This window comes from Callionymus lyra, chromosome 2 (genome assembly GCF_982586985.1).
Source record: "Callionymus lyra chromosome 2, fCalLyr1.hap1.1, whole genome shotgun sequence".
Taxonomy (NCBI): Eukaryota; Metazoa; Chordata; class Actinopteri; order Syngnathiformes; family Callionymidae; genus Callionymus; species Callionymus lyra.
Window position 1 is genome coordinate 6,158,747 of NC_141819.1, and position 25,029 is coordinate 6,183,775.

At 37.4% G+C, this 25,029-nt stretch overlaps 3 protein-coding genes across 3 annotated transcripts in view; all 3 read left to right on the forward strand.

Moving 5' to 3' along the window:
• LOC148085167 (NLR family CARD domain-containing protein 3-like) overlaps positions 1 to 10,323 on the forward strand; it is a 181,026-nt gene extending 170,703 nt beyond the window's left edge. Inside the window, exons 2-5 of the mRNA XM_087785532.1 lie at positions 7,422 to 7,491; positions 7,641 to 7,833; positions 7,952 to 8,949; positions 10,294 to 10,323. Coding sequence (XP_087641658.1) covers positions 7,668 to 7,833; positions 7,952 to 8,949; positions 10,294 to 10,323 — 1,194 coding nt within the window. The 5' untranslated portion in view covers positions 7,422 to 7,491; positions 7,641 to 7,667. The remainder of the gene's footprint in view (positions 1 to 7,421; positions 7,492 to 7,640; positions 7,834 to 7,951; positions 8,950 to 10,293) is intronic.
• The window catches only part of LOC148085171 (NLR family CARD domain-containing protein 3-like), a 45,922-nt gene extending 34,387 nt beyond the window's left edge, over positions 1 to 11,535 (forward strand). The window contains exon 4 of the mRNA XM_087785529.1: positions 11,319 to 11,535. Coding sequence (XP_087641655.1) covers positions 11,319 to 11,535 — 217 coding nt within the window. The remainder of the gene's footprint in view (positions 1 to 11,318) is intronic.
• LOC148085161 (NLR family CARD domain-containing protein 3-like) overlaps positions 1 to 25,029 on the forward strand; it is a gene marked incomplete at its 5' end in the record, with an annotated part of 350,040 nt that overhangs the window by 299,000 nt on the left and 26,011 nt on the right. The window contains one exon of the mRNA XM_087781613.1: positions 16,633 to 16,806. Coding sequence (XP_087637739.1) covers positions 16,633 to 16,806 — 174 coding nt within the window. The remainder of the gene's footprint in view (positions 1 to 16,632; positions 16,807 to 25,029) is intronic.

A 25,029-nucleotide genomic window follows, 5' to 3' on the forward strand; every position in this document is an offset into this window, starting at 1 on the left:
TTTTGATTGTTTAAGCGCTTTGTGACCCTGGTCTGGAAAAGTGCTATATAAATACAAATTACTTACTTACTTACTTACTATACTGCTTCAAGACTACACCTGATGGGCTTCATTGAATCAGACAGAAGCAACAGCTACTTTTACTTTCACTCACTGTGGACATGCACACCAGTCAATTTATTTTGGGCTTAATGTAACAACTAACATATCATCATTACTGAACTTCACGGTTCCATGATGTCCAAAGATTTGTATATTGGGAGAAACTTCTCAGCTCCCCCTACCAAGAAAAACACAGACCATATTGTTAACTTGTCTAAATAAATAAATATAGCCAAGACAACAATCCGCTGAGAAGTGAACCTTTGGAAGCCAGAACTTTGGACCGGTGCAGGCTCAGCATCATAGATAAGTATTTTATGAAGTATATATAAATGAATAATCTACAGTAATCCAAGACAAGGACAAACCAGGACAGTACAGAACAAACATCAGTCACAGCAATAACATCAACACCTGTCAGTTACCATGATTGTAAGAAAGTATTTTTGATTGACTTGAAATAAGAGTCACTCGGGGTCAGAGGTGACAAAGTTAACCTGTGATGTCATCACTCTTCCTTCTCTCACGTCTGTTCCACAGTTTATTTGACTTTTGTCTTTCCTTGAACGATCAAAGATGCTTCAGAGCTTTTAACAGATCAACGATGAGCGAGTCTGGTTCTGACCGGTTAGACTTTAGACTTTCTTTTATTGTCATTGCACAGAAAACACAGCAATAAAACTGGCAACGAAATTCCGTTGCTTGGCAACCGTTAAATAACACAGCAGAGAGATGTATATATAAAAAGTATAAATATAAATATTAATATGTTAGATATAGTGCAAAATAGTATAAACAGAATAAATAAATAACATTATAAATATTACATATAATAATTAATGTACAGTATATAAAGTATAAACACAAATAAGTTAACAATAGTGCAAATATGTTATAAATAGAATAAATACATTTTATTTTAAATAGTGCATGGTCTCCTCCACCACACTGACAATCAGCACCGGCGCCCCCCAGGGATGCGTCCTGTCTCCACTGCTCTTCTCCCTCTACACCACAGGTGTCAAACTGGTCCAGAAAAGGGCCGAAACGGTGCAGGTTTTTGTTCCAACCAGTCAAGGACATATAGTTGAACCAATCAGGCATCTGAAGACAGTAATCAACGAATTATCAGTCAGGTGTTGCTTGTTTAAGCCGACACCTGATTGGTTAACTCATGTGCAACAACTGCACCTCTGAACACCCTGCCGTCAAACTCCTGAAGTTTGCAGACGACACGACCGTCATCGTCCTGATCCTCGAGGTCGAGGGGCTGGTTCGGTGGTGCAGCACGATATATCTGGAGCTGAACACGCTCAAGACTGTGGAGATGACAGGGGTCTTCGGGAGGCACCCCCTCAACCCTATGCCTCACCATCAACTGCAACCCTGCGGCAGCCATGGACTCTCTTCAAGTTCATTGGAACAACAATCCCCCAGGACCTGAAGTGGGAGGCTAACATCACCTGCATCCTGAAGAAGGCCCAGCAGAGGATGTACTTCCTGCGTTAGCTGAGGAGACACGGCCTGTCAAAGCATCTGCTGATGAACTTCTACAGTGCAGTCATCCAGTCGCTGCTTTCCTCCTCCATCACTGTGTGGTTCTCAGCGGCTACACAGCAGGACAGGAGGAGACATCAGTGGACTGTGAAGACTGCAGAGCGGATCATTGGAGCCCCCCTGCCCTCCAGGAACTGAATGAGTTCAGGACGAGAAAGAGATCATCATCAAAGACCCGACTCACCCCGGATTCTCCCTCTTCTGCCCCCTCCCCTGAGGCGCTACAGACAAGAACCCCCAGCCACAAGAACACTTTCTTGAAAAGTTAATTGCACTGTTGACGTTTTTGCACTGTGTTTATTATTTTTATTATTATTTGTCTTGTATATTTTGATTATATTATTTATACCTATTCAAATTTTTGTTGCAAATTCCAAAGTTGTCCACAACCACGAACACTTCCACGTATGTATACCAATATGAACTGGCGAATAAAGCTGCTCTTGAATCTTACAATCTGCTGACTCTGAAGGTACATCAATGACAACAAACATTCTAGAATAAAATGATTATTTAATGAGAATGAACATGAACATGAAGCTGAGCGAAAGTTGAATAAAATACTTGTTCTCCGTTCATTCTCTTCATCCCTCTAACTGACAATTGGTTCTACACCCTGTCAGTAGTTCTTCACACGAGCACTGGCCTCTTTTACTGCGTCAGCAACGAGGCAGAGACAAATGATAATTTTTCAGTTTTTATTACAGTATTTACAAAAGGACGATGTTTTAAAAGAAAGTGAAACGTTGTTTTATACTCTGCTGGACTAGCCTTCGAAAGGTCCTGCTGTGCTCTACTGTCACTGCCTCAGTGATGTCATCAGCGCTGCACATCAGCATGTTGAATGCTCGCTCCATTGCAAATAAATCCTTTTCTCTGAATGATCTCTTCACAAGAGAAAAGTTCTGTTCATTGGAAAGGAAACTATTAAATTTATGTGGATAATAATTAATGATTTTATTTTAATTAACTAATTATGAAACACTAGTTTGAATAATACTCTGAAGGGTCATCTGGTGGTAATGGTTCTCTGGTCATTCTCATCTGAATGGCCAACCTTCTGATGCCAGTAGATTGATGGGGGAGGGTCTGCATTCCATAGTAGTCGTAAACCGAGGCCTGTTGGTGTTTCAGTTGATAGCAAAAACAACATGGAAGGACTTCACTAAACATATCTTCCAGGCACTTTTAAAATTTGTGTTTTGTAAATGAATAAACAAAATGGTCGTTGATCTCGATAAAACAACGATAACTTTAAGTTAGTGTTTTTTGGCTTAAGTTGTGTTTTTGAACGTGATGCGTCACATCCGTCAAAACATCGTCACTTCATGTTTGTGAATACTGTAATGAGATTCTTCATTCATAATCCTGAGGATTGTGTTATGGCCTTGTGAAGGTCGTTCACAAGGAGTCTGGCTCTGTTTGAGGTTTCTGCCTCAGATGATGTTTTCCTGGTCACTGTTGCTCTTGAGATTTGTTGGAACCTCTTTTTCTTATATTGATAATAATAATAATAATAATAATATTACATAGATTTTCTTTTTTGTTTTATATTTTATATTTTGTCAAACAGTGAAAACAACCAAAGTCTTCTCTGGTCCTTCAACATCTAATGATCTTTATGATCCTGGAGGTGAAAGATAATCATCTAATGTTAATCATTAAAGACTTCTGAGTCACATGATCTCCACATACTTTTATTTCAGTCCTGATCTTTGATACCAGCGTCAGAAGGAGTTGATCAGTGTCTTGTTCCATCAGTTCTGGTCAGAAGAAGCTGAATTCTGCTCCAACATGGACCTGAGACCACAGAGAAGAAAGCTGCAGACAGGTCAGTGACTCTCTGACTCTCACACAAGTCAGCAGTTGATGAAATGAAATGAATCACAACGAGACGATCCATGTTGATGTTTTTAAACAACTGCAGCTCAATCTACAAATGATGACACAGAAAATCTGAATCTCACCACAATCAAACAACTGTGTGTGTGTGTGTTTGTATACTGTACGTGTGAGTATTTTTTTTATGTTTGTACATGTGAGTATTTGTTTTGTATCTACATTTGTGTCTGTGCTTTAATGTTTGTGTGTTTGTGTGTTTGTGTGTGTGTGTGTGTGTGTGTGTGTGTGTGTGTGTGTGTGTGTGTGTGTGTGTGCGTGCGTGCGTGCGTGTGCGTGCGTGCGTGTGCGTGTGCGTGTGCGTGTGCGTGTGCGTGTGCGTGTGCGTGTGTGTGTGTGTGTGACCTTTGAACTGGTGCAGACAGAGATCGACAGATAAGATTCTTTTATAACAACTTAACAGTTTGACTTCCTGCTGAGGAAGAAAATAGTTCTTCACACTTGTTAGTTCTGCTGTTTCTGATGATAATACATTAACACACAAGATGGTATCAACAAACTCAATTCTATATTCAAGGATATTTCTGCTGGAAACTCTCGTTCAGATCAAGAAACTCTTCTTGAAAAGGAAAAACTGCAGTCTCTGAGAACTTCTTCATCTTTTCTCTACTCACTCTGTGACGTTTGAAAATAAAAATATTATTTCCTCAGTTGAACAGAAACACGTGAAATATGTGTGTTTTCCTCTTATGTGAACAACGAGTGTCAGTGGAGGAAGAAGTGAAGAGCTGCATTATTTCAACATCAATCATTTGAAATGTTGGAAAGGATTTGTGTTAAAAGTGAAATGAAAATATCTGTAAAATACAAATGTAACACAACAACTTTTGATGTTGACAAGAATCTCATGAGTGTGTTTGTGTGAAGGTGAAGAACCTGCTGGACCTGGACCAAGATCTGGACCAGAACCCAGCTGTGTGTCTCTGAAGAGTGATGGTTCAATGGCTAAATGGATCAACTTCAGAGGAAGTGAAGAGTCTCCAGGTGTGAGGTGAGAGTGAACAAGTGTGAGTCTACCAGGTTCAAACTGACACATTAAACCAGAGAACTTCACTTCACTCACAACACCAGCAGGGGGAGATAAAGACACAATTAAAAACCATTTAAAAGTGGAGATATTTTTGTCTCACTAATATTTGTAACTGTTCAGAGGGTGATCTGCATAAATACAGTGTGTTGTGACATCCACAAATATAAAATTAATATTTGTATTTACAAAACATTTATAATTGTAAATATATCAATTCAATGTACAAAACAAAAAATATTTGTAAAACATCTAAAAATCCTGTGTGTGAAAGTACAAGTGAGTTATATTTATGTTGTTACCTGTTTTTTATTGTGTTTTGTTGTTTTTTAACTTTGCTATTTACTTAATTGTTCTTGTTCAGTGTTCAGGAATTATATATATATTTTGCCATTAGCCAACAACGAGAGGCATAATTTTAATTAATAATTAACATTACAAAATAGGCTTCCTCCCTAGTTTATTCTGAAGTATGTACTACCTTAGAATTGTCACGATTTGTTAGACTACTTTATTATTAACTATCACAGAGCAGAATGTTGTTGAGGCTTGTTAAGTGTCTTATGTCTTTATTACAGATTCACAAAGGGGATCATCCTTTTTAGGAGCTATTTCTTCAGTTGAGTCTGAAATATCTACACCTAGATAGACAAATCCACATTTTGAAACCAAGAAGGGGTGACAAAAGGAGGAGTAATTCTTTCCCTCTCTGCCATAAACACTATGACAAATGTATTGTTATTTATCTTGAAACCAGAAAAAACTCCAAAGTTGTCAGTTAATTTAAGCACATTTTGTGTATTTTAGGTCACATCAGAAGAAGATAACATCGTCTGTGTATAGAGCTATGTTATGTTCTATGTCCCCCATCCTGACGCCCACAATATCATTTCTTTTATGAATTGCCATAGTCTATGGTTCAATGGCGAGGGTGAATAAGAGTGGGGTCAGAGGGCAGCCCTGTCATGTACCATGACATATGTTAAAAGAAGCAGATACTGAACTATTAGTTAAAATTTCTGCCTGGGGATTTGAATAGAGAATTTTTATCCAATTAAAAAAGTTACCTTTTATTCCAAATCTTTCAAGTACAGTTAATAGATAACTCCACTGGATTCTGTCAAAAGCTTTTTCAGCGTCCAAAGACACCATTGCATCATCAGATTTAACAGATGTTTCATAAATAATATTTAAAACTCTCCTAATATTGTGAAAGCCTTGCCTTCACTTCACAAATCTGTTCTGATCAGGATGAATGATGCCAGTCAAGTGTGGTTCTAAAGATTTTACAAAGAATTTTCACATCATTATTAAGAAGGGAAATTGGTCTATAGGATCCGCAACTAGTAGATGCTTTTACCAGGTTTAATGAAAGAGTAATTATCGTAGTGTTTAGCAAGATAATTGAGGGACTCCTGAAACAAATCTAAAAGGGGTGAAATCAACTTATCTTTGAATATTTTATACACTTCAATAAGGATTCCATCAGGCCCAGGAGTTTTCCCACCTTTCAGGTTAGAAATTGTGTCAGAGATCTGATGAACTTGCAGGTCCTCGTTTAATGTGTCCTGCGAGTTCAAATCCAAGAATTTCAAGTGAGTCGAGGAAGTCTTTTTGTAAATCTGGAGCCGTGTTAGAATATTGGGACGAATATTACATTTTGGTAAAAATCTAAGAAGCTGTCATTAATCTCTTTTGGATTGGAGGTTGTCACACCGTTATTCAACTGGATTGAGTTAACTGATCTTTCTGCTTGTGCTTGTTTAACTCACCAAGCTAGTAGCTTCTCTACCTTCTCACCTTGATCATCGTAGGACTGTTTTAATCTTATTAAACTTTCTGTTGCAATATTAGTTGACAGAAGATTGTTCCTAGCTTTAAATTGATGAAGTTCAGACATTAGCTGCCTGTTAAATGTTTCAAAACGATCCTCTGTGACCTTGATCAATTGAAATGGCACTGACTTGTGAACCAATGTGACGACTCCTCTCACCTGAGAGCTAAAAGAAGCAGAGAAACCCCCCCATCTTGATCTCACCCTTCGTTCATCCTCCTGAGTTATCTGCGTCTCTTGAAGAGAAACTACCTTTGCATTCGACTTTATAATATTTCTCATCACCTGTTTTAGCTTGACAAGTTTATTTAAGCCCTGCACGTTCCAAGAAGAAAATATTAATTCATGTCATGTCTAAGTGTTAATCATTTAGTTAAGTTATTCAGAGGTGAGACAAGGACCTCCAAGATTGTCCTCCATGTCTTCATTCTCACTCATTCTCCTTCTGTGTTCAAGATCAAAGCAGCAGCAAGAACCTGCTGGACCTGGACCAAGATCTGGACCAGAACCCTGCTGTGTGTCTCTGAAGAGTGATCGTTCAATGGGGAGATGGATTGACTTCAGAGGAAGTGAAGAGTCTCCAGGTGTGAGGTGAGAGTGAACAAGTGTGAGTCTACCAGGTTCATACACACGTTAAACCAGAGAACTTATCTTCACTCACATCACCAGCAGGGGGAGATAAAGACACAATTAAAAACCTCAAACGTTGCTTTCACAGTTGTAGTGCAGAGGTGGACATGTGCAGCAGTGTGAGGACATCTAGTGGTTCAGCTGGTGAATACCAGGATAGAAACAGATGAGAGTTGATCAGAGTTGTGTTTTCATCAGGATCCAGCAGGAGAAATTATATTTAAAATAAACAGTTTGGCTTGACAAGATTTAAGTTCTAATGGAGATGGTTCTGTATGTGGGTTTTAAAAGGAACATTCTAGTTTACTTATGATCAGAACCTTCAACACAACAAGAGTTTATTTACAGTCTGATTTCATCTCTTCTTCTCAGAGTGGACCATCAGAACTCAGAGCTTCTCATTGGTCATCAACATCCCTCACAACTGGAAATCAAACGGCTGGTATGTTCATGAGCCAGAGGAGGTCCTCATCCTAGAGGTTCCTTCTATTCATCATCCTTCAGCTGAATCCAAGTTAAAGCTTCTGGTCTTTGTGGTTCTTGAGATGATCCACTATCACTCTGACTTTCTTCTCTGTGATTCTGTTCCAGTCACTGGAGAGAAACTTCTACAACTATATGCAGAAGGAGCTGAAGAGAGTCTGGAGGTTTGTGAGTCCAGAGACTCCACAGACTGAGGAGGAAGATGAGAAGTGGAGAAGCATCAGAGAAGAATTCATGAAGATCACAGTTCATCTTCTGAGGGACATGGAGGAGGAGGATCTGGCCGAGCGTCTGTGGAGCAGTAAGAACATGTGAACAAACATGATGAAGATGAAGAACACTTGCATCAGATCTGAAGATTTTACTCCATTTTCACCTTCTACAATCTTCTGACTCGTGTGACTTATGTCTTCATTCAGGAAGTCTTGCTTCAGAGTGTGGAGGACGACTGAAGAGGAGCCTGAAGAAGAAGTTCCACAGTGTGTCTGAGGGGGTCGCTAAAGCAGGAAATTCTGCTCCTCTGAATGAGATCTTCACTGAGCTCTACATCACTGAGGGGGGCACAGACCAGGTCAACCAGGAGCACGAGGTCCGACAGATCGAAGCAGCCACCAGGAACCAGACCAGACCAGAAACCACCATCAGACAAGAAGACCTCTTTAAAGCCTCACCTGAACGACCAATCAGAACACTGCTGACGAAGGGTGTGGCTGGCATTGGGAAGACCCTCCTGACACAGAAGGTCACTCTGGACTGGGCTGAAGACAAAGCCCACCAGAACTTCCACTTCATCTTTCCTTTCACCTTCAGAGAGCTGAACCTGCTGAAAGAGAAGAAGTTGAGTTTGATGGAACTTGTTCATCTTTTCTTTCCTGAAACCAGAGAATCCAGACTCAGCAGCTTTGAAGGACTCCAGGTTCTGTTCATCTTTGATGGTCTGGACGAGTGTCGACTCCCTCTGGACTTCCTCAACAGTCGGCGCCTGATAGAAGCTACAGAGTCCACCTCAGTAGACGTCCTGCTGACAAACCTCATCAGGGGGGATCTTCTTCCCTCAGCTCGTCTCTGGATCACCACACGACCTGCAGCAGCCAATCAGATCCCTCCTGAGTGTGTGGACATGGTGACAGAGGTCAGAGGGTTCAATGACCTCCAGAAGGAGGAGTACTTCAGGAAGAGGTTCAGAGATGAGGAGCAGACCAGCAGCATCATGTCTCACATCAGGAGGTCACGAAGCATCTACATCATGTGTCACATCCCGATCTTCTGCTGGATCACTTCCACAGTTCTGGACATGTTGAAGAGCACAGAGACAGGACAGCTGCCCAACACCCTGACTGAGATGTTCATCTACTTCCTGGTGGTTCAGATAAAAGTCAAGAAGGTGAAGTTCGACGGAGGATCTGGGACTGACACAGTTTGGGATCATAAGAGCAAGAAGATGATGAAGTCTCTGGGAAAACTGGCTTTTGAGCATCTGCAGAGAGGAAACTTGATCTTCTATAAGTCAGACCTCACAGAGTGTGACATCAACATCTCAGCAGCTTCAGTTTACTCAGGAGTGTTCACTCAGATCTTCAGAGAGGACAGAGGACTGTACCAGGACAAGGTGTTCTGCTTCATCCACCTGAGTGTTCAGGAGTTTCTGGCTGCTCTTCACGTCCACAAGACCTTCATCAACTCTGGAGTCAACCTGATGGAATCAAAACTAACATCCAAACTGACAGAAATCGACAAAAGTCAAACAGAAAGGTTCTACCAGACAGCAATAGATGAAACTCTGAAAAGTCCAAATGGACATCTGGACTTGTTCCTGCGTTTCCTTCTGGGTCTTTCTCTGCAGACCAGCCAGAGTCTCCTTCCAGGTTTGTTGACACAGACAGGAAGTAGCTCCTGGACCAATCACAACACAGCACAGCTCATCAAGAAGAAGATAAGTGAGGATGTGTCTCCAGAGAGAATCATCAACCTGTTCCACTGTCTGAATGAAGTGAAGGACACTTCTCTGGTGGAGGAGGTCCAACAGCAGCTGAGATCAGGACCTTTCTTCACTCAAATGTCTTCTTCTCAATGGTCGGCCCTGGCCTTCATCTTACTGTCCTCAGAGGAACATCTGGACGAGTTTGACCTGAAGAAATACTCAAGAAATGCTTCAGACGAGGCTCTTGAGAGGCTTCTGCCGGTGGTTCAAGCTGCAAACAAAGTTCTGCAAGTTGTTCAAACATTTCTGATGATATGAACTAAACATGAATGTTTGATTTACTCTTTGATGATTGTTGTGTTTGTCATCGTGTTTAACAAACTGATCCTAATTTAGACAAACCTTCCTCAAATATTCACACAATATGTGATTTTATGATGTAACATAAAACATTAAAAATGTAAGTTCAGTCTTGTCAAATAGAGAATTGAAAAGTAAACATGTTACGTAGTTTATAAAAAGATCATCTTAATAAATCATTGTAATGATACACAAACAAGCGTCAACTTTTAATGAAAATGAATAATAATCAAAAGAAGATATTTCAAAGTTGAATGTGGGACTATCACACTAACAATTGCTTCTCAATGTTTTCTTCGCTTGTTCCCTGAATGAACTTTTGTGTTTGTTCATCTTCAACTGAAGGACATGAAACACACACACTTTGCTGAGTTCATCATTCTGCAGCTGTTGACCAATGAAATACTTGAAGACAGAAAGTCAACCACTGACACGCTTTTATTCTGTAACATTTGCTATTGGTTCATCCTTCTTGGTCAGGGCCCTCTCATCCCTGATGCATTCAATTGATGTGAGACAGAGGATCAGTGATGGAAACATAGATTCTGAAAGACTCAGAGAAACACAACACAAATACATCTTAACATGTTTAAAGACCAAGAAGAGTTTTGATTCATGTTTTATGATCAGGAAAAAGGATGTCAGGTCAGCCTGGAATTGAACCTTCAACCTGTTGCCCACTGGTTCAGAAGACATTAGTAGAAACATGTGGCCTCATTAATTATACTGCGTATACACAAATGAATGTGTACGCAACATTTATTTATAGAAAATAAACTTAAGTTAGCATGTGTGACCTTCACAGCAGCTCTGAGCCTGATTTCTACAAAATCTTCATCTTAAATTCACATGAAGTTTCTTGAATGAAACAAAACCACGAAGGTTACATCAATAAAAATGCAGCTTTATTTAACTTTACTGTTTCATACAAAAGGTCAACTCTTGTCTTTTTCTCAGGAAATGTGTTCTATAAAAATAAATAATAAAATCAAAGGGGTTCGTCTTCATAATCCTCTTTGTCCGACTGCATGTATTTAATTTAAAATATTCATGTCAGGTATTACTTTAAGATTCTTTTTAAGCTAAATATGTTGATAAATGTCACTTCCTGTTGGAGCAGTTGAATCTATTTTCAGCTCATGAACTGAATATTGAAAAACATTTGCTTTGTTTCTTATGCAAGTAGATCAGTGTCATCAGAGAATTGAAGGATTGAATTTAACATTTAATTTTATTAAAATGTTCTATTGTTTTAACCATAGAAATATTTTCTGAATCATTTTATTAAATAATTTGAATATATATTATATATTGGATTTGAAACACTTTCACATTTGTATATTCAATTAGAAAAGCCACTTGTCAAAAAAATATTGAATCTTGAATTTTTTTTCATTTTATTTATTACTAAAATAACAATATTAAACTATAAATAAACTCTTTCAATTCTTGTCAAATAGAAAATTGAAAAAGTCACTTGTTGATGAAACTCGTCTCTTTCACAGGCTGAGCGACTGTCGACTGTCAAAGAGAAGTTGTTCACTTCTGTCCTCAGTCCTCAGCTCTCCGTCCTCTAGTCTGACTCTACTGGACCTGAGTGTCAACAACCTGCAGGATCCAGGAGTGGAGCTGCTGTCTGCTGGACTGAAGAGTCCACACTGTCACCTGGAGACTCTCAGGTCAGAACATCATCTTTTCTACATCATCAAAGCTCAAATGTAAAGTCAGAGGTGGAAACACGAGTCAAAGTCTGTCATCACTTTGTTCTTCAGTGAAGCAGCTCATAGATACATTTGTATGTTTGTGTAGCAGGTAAAGATGTTACGTAGTTTATAAAAATATCATCTTAATAAATCATTGTTATGATAAACAAACAAGCGTCAACTTTAAATGAAAATGAATAATAATCAAAACAAGAGTCCTTCATATTCTTTATCCAGTGTTCTCGCGTCATCTGTCTCGTAGAAGACAAAACACTTTAGAGTGGAATCTTGAGGTTTGTCTTTGATTTGTTTTCATTGTTTGTTTTTTCCACCGTTGTTGTCTCTGTTCTTCTCTTATGGTTCATCTGTTGTTCATGAGGTCTACGACTATTTTAACAGTCGACTGCTCACCAAATATTCAACCATTAAGTCGACTAATCGCATCATTCTTACATTTTTCTTCAATTCATCATGAAGTTTCTTTAATGAAACAAAACTATTTTACTTACTTTAAGCTTCTTTTGGAGCTAAATATGATCATAAATGTTCATTGAAGTCAATAAGTTTTGTTTGTCATGTCTTTTACTGAGACTCCAATTCATTCAGCAACAGTCCAAACCAACAGAGTCAAAACAACCATCAACGGAGACTTAAAACATAAACAAAAAAACAGCAGATCTTTGTTCACTTAATAAGTATTTTGTACACGTCAGTATAAATGTCACTTCCTGTTGGAGCAGTTGAATCTATTTTCAGCTCATGAACTGAATATTGAAAAACATTTGCTTTGTTTCTTATGCAAGTAGATCAGTGTCATCAGAGAATTGAAGGATTGAATTTAACATTTAATTTTATTGAAATGTTGTATTTTTTTAACCATAGAATTATTTTCTGAAAAATTTAATTCAATAATTTAAATATTGAAAGGTTGGTTTTGTTTTCATTGAATAATGGAAACATTTTTTAGACATAGAGTTTAATATAAATATATATATTATATATTGGATTTTAAACACATTTAAAAAATAAATTTAAAAGGATACTTGTTAAAAATATTGAATCTCGAATTTTTTAATTTATAATTCCATACCAGCATTTATATAATGTCTGTGTTTTGAAGAGGTAAAAAATATTTATATTTTAACGTTGTAGATTTGAAGAGGTAAAATATATATATATATATATATATATATATATATATATATATATATATATTAATGTTGTAGTTTTGAAGAGGTAAAAAAAAAAATACAACTTTAAAATATTCTTTTATTTTAATTTATATTTTACAACTTTTTCGAGCCTTCAAAAAACAACATTTTACACATTTGGGCAACAATTTTTTAATGTTATAGTTTTGAAGAGGTACAAAAAAACTACAACATTAAAATATAAATATTTTTTACCTCTTCAAAACTCCAGGGTTAAAATTTATATTGGATTTTAAACACTTTGACATTTTTATGAATTTAAAAGATTAGTAAGCAGACAACAAACCACAACTGAAGATCTTATCGATGGAAATAGTTGAGTTTGTCTTGAAATAAACTCTTTCAATTCTTGTCAAATAGAAATTTGAAAAAGTCACTTGTTGATGAAACTCGTCTCTTTCACAGCCTGAGCGACTGTTTCCTGTCAGAGAGAAGTTGTTCACTTCTGTCCTCAGTCCTCAGCTCTCCGTCCTCTAGTCTGACTCTACTGGACCTGAGTAACAACTTAGACCTGCAGGATCCAGGAGTGGAGCTGCTGTCTGCTGGACTGAAGAGTCCACACTGTCACCTGGAGACTCTCAGGTCAGAACATCATCTTCTCTCTTCATGTCTGGTCCACAGTTCATCTGGTTTCTTGTCTCTCAGGAGAAATGAAGATAGAAATAAATGTCATGTTTCTAATATCTGGAGAGAAACTAGACGAGTGTCGTCTCAGCTCTTGTTTCCTGGTTGATGAAGCAACTGAGCCAGATTTCCTTGTTCGCAGACGATGTGTTGATAAATGTCACTTCCTGTTGAAGTATTATTTATTTTCAGCTCATGAACTGAATGTTGAAAAACACTTTATTCCATTTAATTTTGATTAATCAAGATCAAGTTGATCACATGAAAACATTCACTGAAATACTTGTTCATGTTCCAACAATTCAGCATAAATCAATGATGTCTCACTAGTTTGTAGGAAAGTCTGTTTTTCTAAAGTAAATATTTAACAACAAACCACAACCTCAACATTGTTGTTACTCCTTCTTCATGTTTGTGTTTCTGTCGTCATGTTCAACATTTCACCCTCATTTATACCAACCTGATAAATATTCAAACAAACATGTGACCATGATCTTATGAAAGTAAATAGTTGATTGTTTTTAAATAAAGAATTGAAAAAGTCACTTGTTGATGAAACTCGTCTCTTTCACAGCCTGAGCGACTGTCGACTGTCAGAGAGAAGTTGTTCACTTCTGTCCTCAGTCCTCAGCTCTCCGTCCTCTAGTCTGACTCTACTGGACCTGAGTAACAACAAGCTGCAGGATCCAGGAGTGGAGCTGCTGTCTGCTGGACTGAAGAGTCCACACTGTCACCTGGAGACTCTCAGGTCAGAACATCATCTTTTCTACATCATCAAAGCTCAAATGTAAAGTCAGAGGTGGAAACACGAGTCAAAGTCTGTCATCACTTTGTTCTTCAGTGAAGCAGCTCATAGATACATTTGTATGTTTGTGTAGCAGGTAAAGATGTTACGTAGTTTATAAAAATATCATCTTAATAAATCATTGTAATGATAAACAAACAAGCGTCAACTTTAAATGAAAATGAATAATAATCAAAACAACAGTCCTTCATATTCTTTATCCAGTGTTCTCGCGTCATCTGTCTCGTAGAAGACAAAACACTTTAGAGTGGAATCTTGAGGTTTGTCTTTCATTTGTTTTCATTGTTTGTTTTTTCCACCGTTGTTGTCTCTGTTCTTCTCTTATGGTTCATCTGTTGTTCATGAGGTCTACGACTATTTTAACAGTCGACTGTCACCAAATATTCAACCATTAAGTCGACTAATCGCATCATTCTTACATTTTTCTTCAATTTATCATGAAGTTTCTTCAATGAAACAAAACTACTTTACTTACTTTAAGCTTCTTTTGAAGCTAAATATGTTCATAAATGTTCATTGAAGCCAATAAGTTTTGTTTGTCATGTCTTTTACTGAGACTCCAATTCATTCAGCAACAGTCCAAACCAACAGAGTCAAAACAACCATCAACGGAGACTTAAAACATAAACAAAAAAACAGCAGATCTTTGTTCACTTAATAAGTATTTTGTACACGTCAGTATTATTAAAGGAATCATAAATACACTTGTCTTGTGACAGAGAAAACACTCAGAGTGGTGACTTTGACGAACTGAACCACATTAACAAGTCATTTCAAAGTCAATTGTTTACAATAAATGACTGTTTTTACTTGAATTTAATGTTGCAACTGTGTGAATAAAATCATTATAAAATAAAGATAAATAATACAATCATAAATAACTTAATTTCACTGACACGTATAGAAAGTATAGTTTTGTAAAAGCATCAGTTAACAGTCAAATCATATATTGATGATCATTTTAAAGACGTGGTTAAAGTCATCATGTGTGGTGGATGTAAAGAGATCAATGAAAGTTGATGTCATTTGCTGTAAGATTAACTTCAAATGTGAAGAAGATATTTCTGTTTGATTATTGATTCTTTCAGGTAGTAGATCCAGATATGAACATTTTATTTTGTAACATTTAGGAAATCCATGTGTGGTGAGTTGTTTGTTTTTGTACAGTGTAGGCTGCCCTCATCGTGTACTGACACTATTGTTAACTCGTCATCTTCATCAGCCGCTGGTTACGACTTCTTCACCCTCATTTAGAGGATTAGCGCCCCCACAAACAGGACAGGAGAGATGAAGTATTGACGTGACAACCAAGTGTGTTGTAAGAAAATATCAATATTTGTGCTCAGGTTATATACGGGTGTGAAAACTAACATGTTGGTAAGAAATGTCTTTCTCCAATGATTTGTGAGGCTCATCTACAACTACTTCACTTCACACTGAACACATGTGTCTCCATTTCTTGTTGAATCCATTGTGCTGATGGTATCTGTGAACTTTCTCCTGACATGTGACTGTTGCAACAATCAGTCTCATCAAGTTGATCATGGTTTTCAACATTTTCAAGGTCAAACATTAAGAGAGAAAAGTGTCGATTTCCTACTTTGAATATGACGTGTTGATAAATGTCACTTCCTGTTGGAGCAGTTGAATCTATTTTCAGCTCATGAACTGAATATTGAAAAACATTTGCTTTGTTTCTTATGCAAGTAGATCAGTGTCATCAGAGAATTGAAGGATTGAATTTAACATTTAATTTTATTGAAATGTTTTATTTTTTTAACCATAGAATTATTTTCTGAAAAGGTTGATTCAATAATTTAAACATTGAAAGGTTGGTTTTGTTTTCATTGAATAATGGAAACATTTTTTAGACATAGAGTTTAATATATATATATTATATATTGGATTTTAAACACGTTTTAAAAGGATACTTGTTAAAAATATTGAATCTCGATTTTTTCAATTTATGATTCCATACCAGCATTTTTATAATGTCTGTGTTTTGAAGAGGTAAAAAAAAATTATATTTTTAACGTTGTAGATTTAAAGAGGTAAAAAAAAATATATATATACAGTATATATATATATTTTAATGTTGTAGTTTTATATTTAATAATAATATTTATATTTTACAACTTTTTCGAGCCTTCAAAAAACAACATTTTACACATTTGGGCAACAATTCTTTAATGTTATAGTTTTGAAAAGGTACAAAAAAACTACAACATTAAAATATAAATATTTTTACCTCTTGAAACTCCAGGGTTAAAATTAATATTGGATTTTAAACACTTTCACATTTTTATAATGAATTTAAAAGGATACTTGTTGATAACAATATTAAACTATATGTGTGGAAAAAACCTTTACTCAATTAAAACATGTTGTTTGTATTATTCAATTAAATTAATAAAACCTTTAATATAAAAATCATTTAATTATAAATAAATAAATAAACTCTTTCAATTCTTCACAGGCTGGACTGGTGCTACCTGTCAGAGAGAAGTTGTTCACTTCTGTCCTCAGTCCTCAGCTCTCCGTCCTCTAGTCTGACTCTACTGGACCTGAGTCACAACAACCTGCAGGATCCAGGAGTGGAGCTGCTGTCTGCTGGACTGAAGAGTCCACACTGTCACCTGGAGACTCTCAGGTCAGAACATCATCTTCTCTCTTCATGTCTGGTCCACAGTTCATCTGGTTTCTTGTCTCTCAGGAGAAATGAAGATAGAAATAAATGTCATGTTTCTAATATCTGGAGAGAAACTAGACGAGTGTCGTCTCAGCTCTTGTTTCCTGGTTGATGAAGCAACTGAGCCAGATTTCCTTGTTCGCAGACGATGTGTTGATAAATGTCACTTCCTGTTGAAGTATTATTTATTTTCAGCTCATGAACTGAATGTTGAAAAACACTTTATTTAATTTAATTTGATTAATCAAGATCAAGTTGATCACATGAAGACATTCACTGAAATACTTGTTCATGTTCCAACAATTCAGCATAAATCAATGATGTCTCACTAGTTTGTAGGAAAGTCTGTTTTTCTAAAGTAAATATTTAACAACAAACCACAACCTCAACATTGTTGTTACTCCTTCTTCATGTTTGTGTTTCTGTCGTCATGTTCAACATTTCACCCTCATTTATACCAACCTGATAAATATTCAAACAAACATGTGACCATGATCTTATGAAAGTAAATAGTTGATTGTTTTTAAATAAAGAATTGAAAAAGTCACTTGAAACTCGTCTCTTTCACAGCCTGAGAGACTATGGACTGTCAGACAGAAGTTGTTCACTTCTGTCCTCAGTCCTCAGCTCTCCGTCCTCTAGTCTGACTCTACTGGACCTGAGTGTCAACAACCTGCAGGATCCAGGAGTGGAGCTGCTGTCTGCTGGACTGAAGAGTCCACACTGTCACCTGGAGACTCTCAGGTCAGAACATCATCTTTTCTACATCATCAAAGCTCAAATGTAAAGTCAGAGGTGGAAACACGAGTCAAAGTCTGTCATCACTTTGTTCTTCAGTGAAGCAGCTCATAGATACATTTGTATGTTTGTGTAGCAGGTAAAGATGTTACGTAGTTTATAAAAATATCATCTTAATAAATCATTGTAATGATAAACAAACAAGCGTCAACTTTAAATGAAAATGAATAATAATCAAAAGAACATATTTAAAACATGTGGCCTCATTAATTATACTGCGTATACACAAATGAATGTGTACGCAACATTTATTTATAGAAAATAAACTTAAGTTAGCATGTGTGACCTTCACAGCAGCTCTGAGCCTGATTTCTACAAAATCTTCATCTTAAATTCACATGAAGTTTCTTGAATGAAACAAAACCACGAAGGTTACATCAATAAAAATGCAGCTTTATTTAACTTTACTGTTTCATACAAAAGGTCAACTCTTGCCTTTTTCTCAGGAAAAATGTTCTATAAAAATAAATAATAAAATCAAAGGGGTTCGTCTTCATAATCCTCTTTGTCCGACTGCATGTATTTAATTTAAAATATTCATGTCAGGTATTACTTTAAGATTCTTTTTAAGCAAAATATGTTCATAAATGTCACTTCCTGTTGGAGCAGTTGAATCTATTTTCAGCTCATGAACTGAATATTGAAAAACATTTGCTTTGTTTCTTATGCAAGTAGATCAGTGTCATCAGAGAATTGAAGGATTGAATTTAAAATTTAATTTGATTAAAATGTTCTATTTTTTTAACCATAGAAATATTTTCTGAATCATTTTATTAAATAATTTGAATATATATTATATATTGGATTTTAAACACTTTCACATTTGTATATTACATTAAAAAAGCCACTTGTCAAAAATATTGAATCTTGAATTTTTTTCATTTTATTTATTACTAAAATAACAATATTAAACTATAAATAAACTCTTTCAATTCTTGTCAAATAGAAAATAGAAAAAGTCACTTGTTGATGAAACTCGTCTCTTTCACAGGCTGAGCTTCTGTCGACTGTCAGAGAGAAGTTGTTCACTTCTGTCCTCAGTCCTCAGCTCTCCGTCCTCTAGTCTGACTCTACTGGACCTGAGTCTCAACGAGCTGCAGGATCCAGGAGTGGAGCTGCTGTCTGCTGGACTGAAGAGTCCACACTGTCACCTGGAGACTCTCAGGTCAGAACATCATCTTCTCTTGGTTCTGATAAGTTTCTAAAAGTGTTTCTCCTTCATTTCAGTCTGTCAAGGTGTTGGATCTCAGAGAGAGGTTGTTCTTCTCTGGCCTCAGCTCTGACATTGAACCCATCCCACCTGAGAGAACTGGACCTGAGCAGGAATCATCCAGGAGGACCAGGACTGGAGCTGCTGTCTGCTGGACTGAAGAGTCCAGACTGGAGACTGGAGACTCTCAGGTATGAACAGAGCAGCAGAACTCACTGACTGAACTCCAAAGATCTTCAGACTGAACATTTGATGCTCAGACTCTTCATCTGAACTGAGCACATGAATCCAAACTCTGAGTTCCTCCATGTTCTCCTGCTAGACACCAGTGGAAGCATGAAGGAGACAGTTGAGACTGAGCAGCCTGTTTATAGATCCATCTTTGTTGTCATCAACAGTCATGACTGAGTCGTCCACTGAGAATGAAACAATATTCATGAAACATCTGAATCAAATGAATCTGATCTTCTGACTCTTTCTTCCTCCAGGCTGGATCACTGTGGACCAGATTGGGTTGACCTTCATCCATGAATGGTAAGTTTGATTCCATTGATTGACTTCAACATCAAAGCTCATCTGCTGACACAGCAGTTGAAGGTCTTTGTGGACATGGACTTGATGAAGAAGATTCCAGAACAAACGTGCAGATGTTAAAGACTCACAGTTACAGTATCAAGTGAAGCTCTGATTCCAAATCTTCAAGTCCTTCAGCTCAAAACTCTTCAGGAGCTTCAACATCAACATTGTTTCAGTTTGACTGTCAGTGGAGAACAAAGAAATATTTCTGTCAAATATCTGAAATCAGACGTGAGTTTGATCATCAACTCACAATGTTGAGTCACTTTAAACATCATTTCACACATGAATCACTTCATATTGAATCATGTGTTCACTTGAACATCTTCATCACAACTAGACTAGACTCATGTTAGCTACATGCTAGTTTAGCTGCTGACTTCATCTTCAAATCTGACATTCAAGATGATTCTGGGATGTTTCAGTCACATGGTTCTTCTCTCAAGTTCTCAGAAGAATGTTGACAGAACATTGACTCGTCTCAGTTTGGATCAGTATATGATCGTCAAGACAACGTTCTTCCACCATCATCACCTCATGTCTCTTCTTCTCTCAGTCTTCACTCTCACTGGACTCACACACAGCAGCGCCTCCTACTGTCCAACGACAACAGGAACTTGATGGAGGATCAGGATTATCTGGATCATCCTGACAGATTTGAAAAGCTGCGACTGGAGGTGGAGAGGAAGTGAGACTATCAGAGTGACTCTCAGAAGAAACACAAGAAAATATGTTATTAAGTCAAATGTTTCCTAACATACCTGCTGGATTTGTTTCACGTTTGTTTGTGACTTTTATGATCGTTCTCTAGTTAAACCTCTTTTACTCTGAAAGTAAGTGGTTTAATGGTTATTTTTTCAAACTGTACTTCTCAACAGAAGCTAAACATGATCGTGACAGATTGACTTCATCTCATCTGTCGCCTAGAAATGATGTCATCAGAGGAACAGAGCGAGAGAAACATGAATTAAAAAGATCAACAAATTCAATCCTCTAGTCAAACAGCTTCAAAACATACAGTTATTTGCACAATATTCTCAAAATCACACTATATTATATTTTATAAACTGATCATTAATGTTATAATCGACAAGTGAATCTACACTTTGACAAATGTATCGTGAGACAATCTTGATCCAGTTTAGAGAGTTTTTCTTCCTTCATTAACTGCAAATGAAAGTGTGTTAAAGTAACAGTTGAATGTATTCAACATTATTTACTCAATCATGTAATAGTAGGTCAAATAAAACTATTACAACAGTTCTGGAATCATGTGATGTTTTAAGTCTTTTGTTGTCTTTTTATGTCACACGTCTGAAGTAATAATTCACGCAAAATTCAAACTCATTTTCTACTCGCCCTCATGTCGACTAAGGGTTGGGATTATTTTGAGAGTAATGTGTTCTTTTTAAAGTTATAGACAAAAATGTTTGTTCATTTTAATGTAGCGACTGGAGCTCAGTGGTCTTCGTCTTCATCTTCGTCCAAAAAAACACATGAAAACATCCAAATACCTCCAGACTGCTCATCTGTAACTCTTGGATTGAAGCTCCACATGAGAAGAAATCATCATAAAAACACTTAAATGAATTTATATTTTAAATGTGTTTGTAGTGAAAGATCTCAGTCTCTCAGTGTAAATCCTGCACTTGTGCACTGACACTTTCAATGTGTTTGATGAGGAAACACTAGCTGGAGCTGAGCCTGAGAACTTCAATAAATATATTTAATAATTAAACACTTGAAAATAAACACGTACTTGGATCAAACCTCATATCATTTTTAAACAGAGGCGCCACCTACTGATCATTAAACATAATGACACTGTTAATGAAGCTTCATCTACCCATCACTAGTTTTGGATGACCAGCATGTCAGAGTAAGAAGAACACGCCGTACAACAGTGGTGCTTATTGAAGCCTCTAATATATAACAGGATTGATTGTTTTCTGTTTTTACGGCTCCATTATTACAAACAACAGGTATTTACTTCCTGTGATGTGTTCAAGAGTTGGATTGTAAAACATTGACTGTAATCTACAGTTGCACCACTAGATGGAGCCATTGTCAGTAAATAAACACACGAGTCACTCTATCATCACCTGTCGTGGTTCACTCCATCCCTGCAGCGAGGAAAACTTATCTTAGTCCTTGCAGAATTATTGACAGGACAGTGAAATATCTAAAATCACCACTAGAGGGAGCGATGTTCTCTCAGATTACAATTAGCAGCATTTTAGTCTTTCTTTATCCTTTAACTGACACATCGTCCTTTGTGTTGACATCAGGGGTGTCACACCCTGAAGATGACATGTGTTGGTGAATCATATAATACTTATATAATACTTTATTATTTGTTTACTTTGAGCACTTTATATAGACCTGATGTTTTATTTTTTCATTATTTAGAAGAAACAACAGCAACATTCTTTCCTGCTGGAGGAAACTGAAGGCAACACTTGAGACTCAAATACAGCAGAATGTAGTTATAAAAGTGATTCACACGACACAACAATAATCATTAAATGTTGCTGTTTTTTTTTTTATCAAAGTCGCTTGATAATCTTGACAAAATTGCAACATATTCCATACGTTTCAAAGCAAAGGTGCATCCGTTTCTCTTCCAGATCAGCTGTGCAGAGAAAAGTTGTTCTGGACATGTTAAGTCCTAAATGAAAGCAGCTTTAACTGTACAAAAGAAAAGAAGAAGAAATAAGGACTCGTAGAGACCATAATGTTCAGGGTCGGAGTCTCTCTGCACAACTTCTGGTCTGAGTGATTTGAAACACAGGGGCTCAGTAGCAGAGGTGTGTGTGTTAGTGACATAGTGGGGGGGCAGCACAGAACATATACAATGGACAGGCCAAGCACACAACATGATTCCTTCCTGAGACATTGGTGTGTGTACAGTAACGATGGTCAAGATGATGTGAAGGCGTTTTGGCATCAAGTGTATCACAGGGTGTGAGGTTGCTCTGGATCCTGCATGTTTCTAACACAGGGGATGATGCGTGAGGACAAATATCAGAAGGACCTTCACGATCCCCCGTCCAGAGGGACCACTACAATCTAGTTTTCCCCACCACGACATGACACGGACCCACATAGAGGCTTTTGAGAATCACTTGTATTCAATACAGTGTGTATGTACACCACTCTTCACATGGATCAATATCATGAAGCTGCTACAGGAACGTCCGAGCCCGAGATGTGATCCACCTCAACACTTCCAGACTCCGTCTCTGTCTGCTACATGACCAGAAAGATATGCCCCGACTGGAGTGCTACTTGTTCATACCTACTGTACGTCAAAACAAAAGGGGGGGAACCGTGAACGCCTCATTCTGAACAGCCGGTGATTAGTTAAGTGTCCAGTATTTAGTCGAACACAAAAACTTCCTTCAGTAAAATGTATTTCCTGGAATCACAAACCTATGAACAAAACACATAAAAGATTTTTTCTTTTCAAAATCAAGTGAAGCCTAAAACTCTTCATAGTTTTGAAGAAATTAATACAACTTATATACATATCCCCTTTATAATGAATCTTCATGAACTGGATTTCTTGAAAAGACCTGTGACCATATCATACAATCATTTGTTTTCCATTCGTCTGGAAGCACAAAACAATACGTGGACAACAACCTGGAATAGACTGTGACACTCGTAGCGACTTTCTTTTTGTGCACATACATGTGAGGACTGGAAATAACTTCTGTTTGCTCTTTGTGTTCATCAGAATAATGTACACGTGACATCAAAGTCAAACATCTTCCTCAATACTCTCAGTGGTACGAAAAGATCCAAACAGTGAAGGGATACAACAGTTTCTCATCTCAGAAAAGGTTTTCAGTCGCCCTCATGTCAAACACCATAGTTCATATCTATATATATTTATATAACTTTGTCGGCCGTCACTACGCCGATTGTGTGGCTGGACTGCTTTGGTAGAGCTGGGCAGAGCTGCCTCTCCAGGCCTCCAGAGTTCTCCAACATCTCCTGGATGAGAGGAGTTATGGAGCCGGGGATTTCCATCTTGAGGGTGATGACTCGTTCAGCTCCTGCAGACAGAAGGAAACAACAAAACTCTTCCTCGCTTGTCTCTGTGTATCCATCATAATACATGAATACATCTTTTTAAAACTAAAAAATAAACATTTACCCTTGTTTTACACTGGCAAACAAACAACTTTCTTTCTATTATGGCTTTTAAGCTTCTAAGGAAGATAAAACTGACCTAAAAAAGTATTTATCTCTAACAGTAGAGGGAGCCAGAAACAAACATGTTCAGCCTTCTGTAGCGCCAGTGATATTAGATCTATTGATGTGTCGATGAAGCTTCATGAAGCAGGGTCATATTTTTCACAGATCAGTCCCTCCCGGAGGAGTGGGACCCCCACACTGCACTGCTGAACCGGGTTTATACTTCGGGGTCTCAGTTTACAGAGCAAAGAGTGACATCTAGTGGACTCAGGAAATAATGACACTGTTTCATGAAGCTTCATCAACACATCACTATATTCATTTAAAGTAAAAAGAAAAGATTTTATTTAATGTTTCTTTTGAGAGGATCTCTAGTTTCATTGTTCAGACCGACCCAAACACAAGATGAACCCTTTATTTTTAGAACCGTGGTTCTACAAATGCTGTTACACCCTCTACAGGCTGTCGCTATGGATTACGTCTCGAGCCTCAGCCTCGTCGCTGAGAAAGATGGACGAACTCGCCAGCAGGGGGCAGTAGGTTGTCTCTGTAGAAGGCCACATTACACACCTGGGATGGGTCGAGCAGCACCGGTCCATCGGCGCATGCATCAGGTTCGGAGAGCGAGTACTCGTAGCGTTGCATTGCTCGGTGCAACTGTGTTAAAAAGGAAGCAGATCTGACATGAAACAGCTCCGTCAAAATAGTTGTTCAATCAGACAGAAAGAAAGAAAAAATGGAATCAGCAAAGAAAAGAAAATATCTGCTTTGTAGGATTTTTATGAACTTTTTTTCAGCAAATGAGGTATTTCATTTAAGTAACCTATTGTTTACATTTAATCATGTACATTTTGTTTTGCATAATTTAAATGTATTATTATCAGATGATGCACAATTTAACTCATTTATGAATGTTTATTTTGGATTGATGGAATGATTGACAGCTGTGTTTCTCATGTTCCCGTGATTGAGTGACATGTGGCGGCGAATTGAGTGAGACCAGGACTGTGTCGCAAATTGTTCACTTCTGCACTAACACTTAATATTTTGAGTGCACAAGTGTGTCCCAATTATCAGTGTGCGAAAATCTAGTCCACAATCTGCACTGAATTGGGAAAGTTGAGTGTGGATCGATGGACACTTTCCACCCTCAACGACCTCCATCTAAGTGACGTAGATGAAGCTAAACTGAGGCTAAACTGAAGCTAAACTGAAGCTAAACTGAAGCTAAACTGAAGCTAAACTGAAGCTAAACTGAAGCTACGTCACTGACGACCGTTTTCAGAGCTGATAACGACGTAAATGTCACACAACACAACAACAGTAATAACACAATGAAACACAACTTGTTTCAATTGGAGAAAAGTGTTGTCAAGTGTTAGTGATAGTGTTTCAAA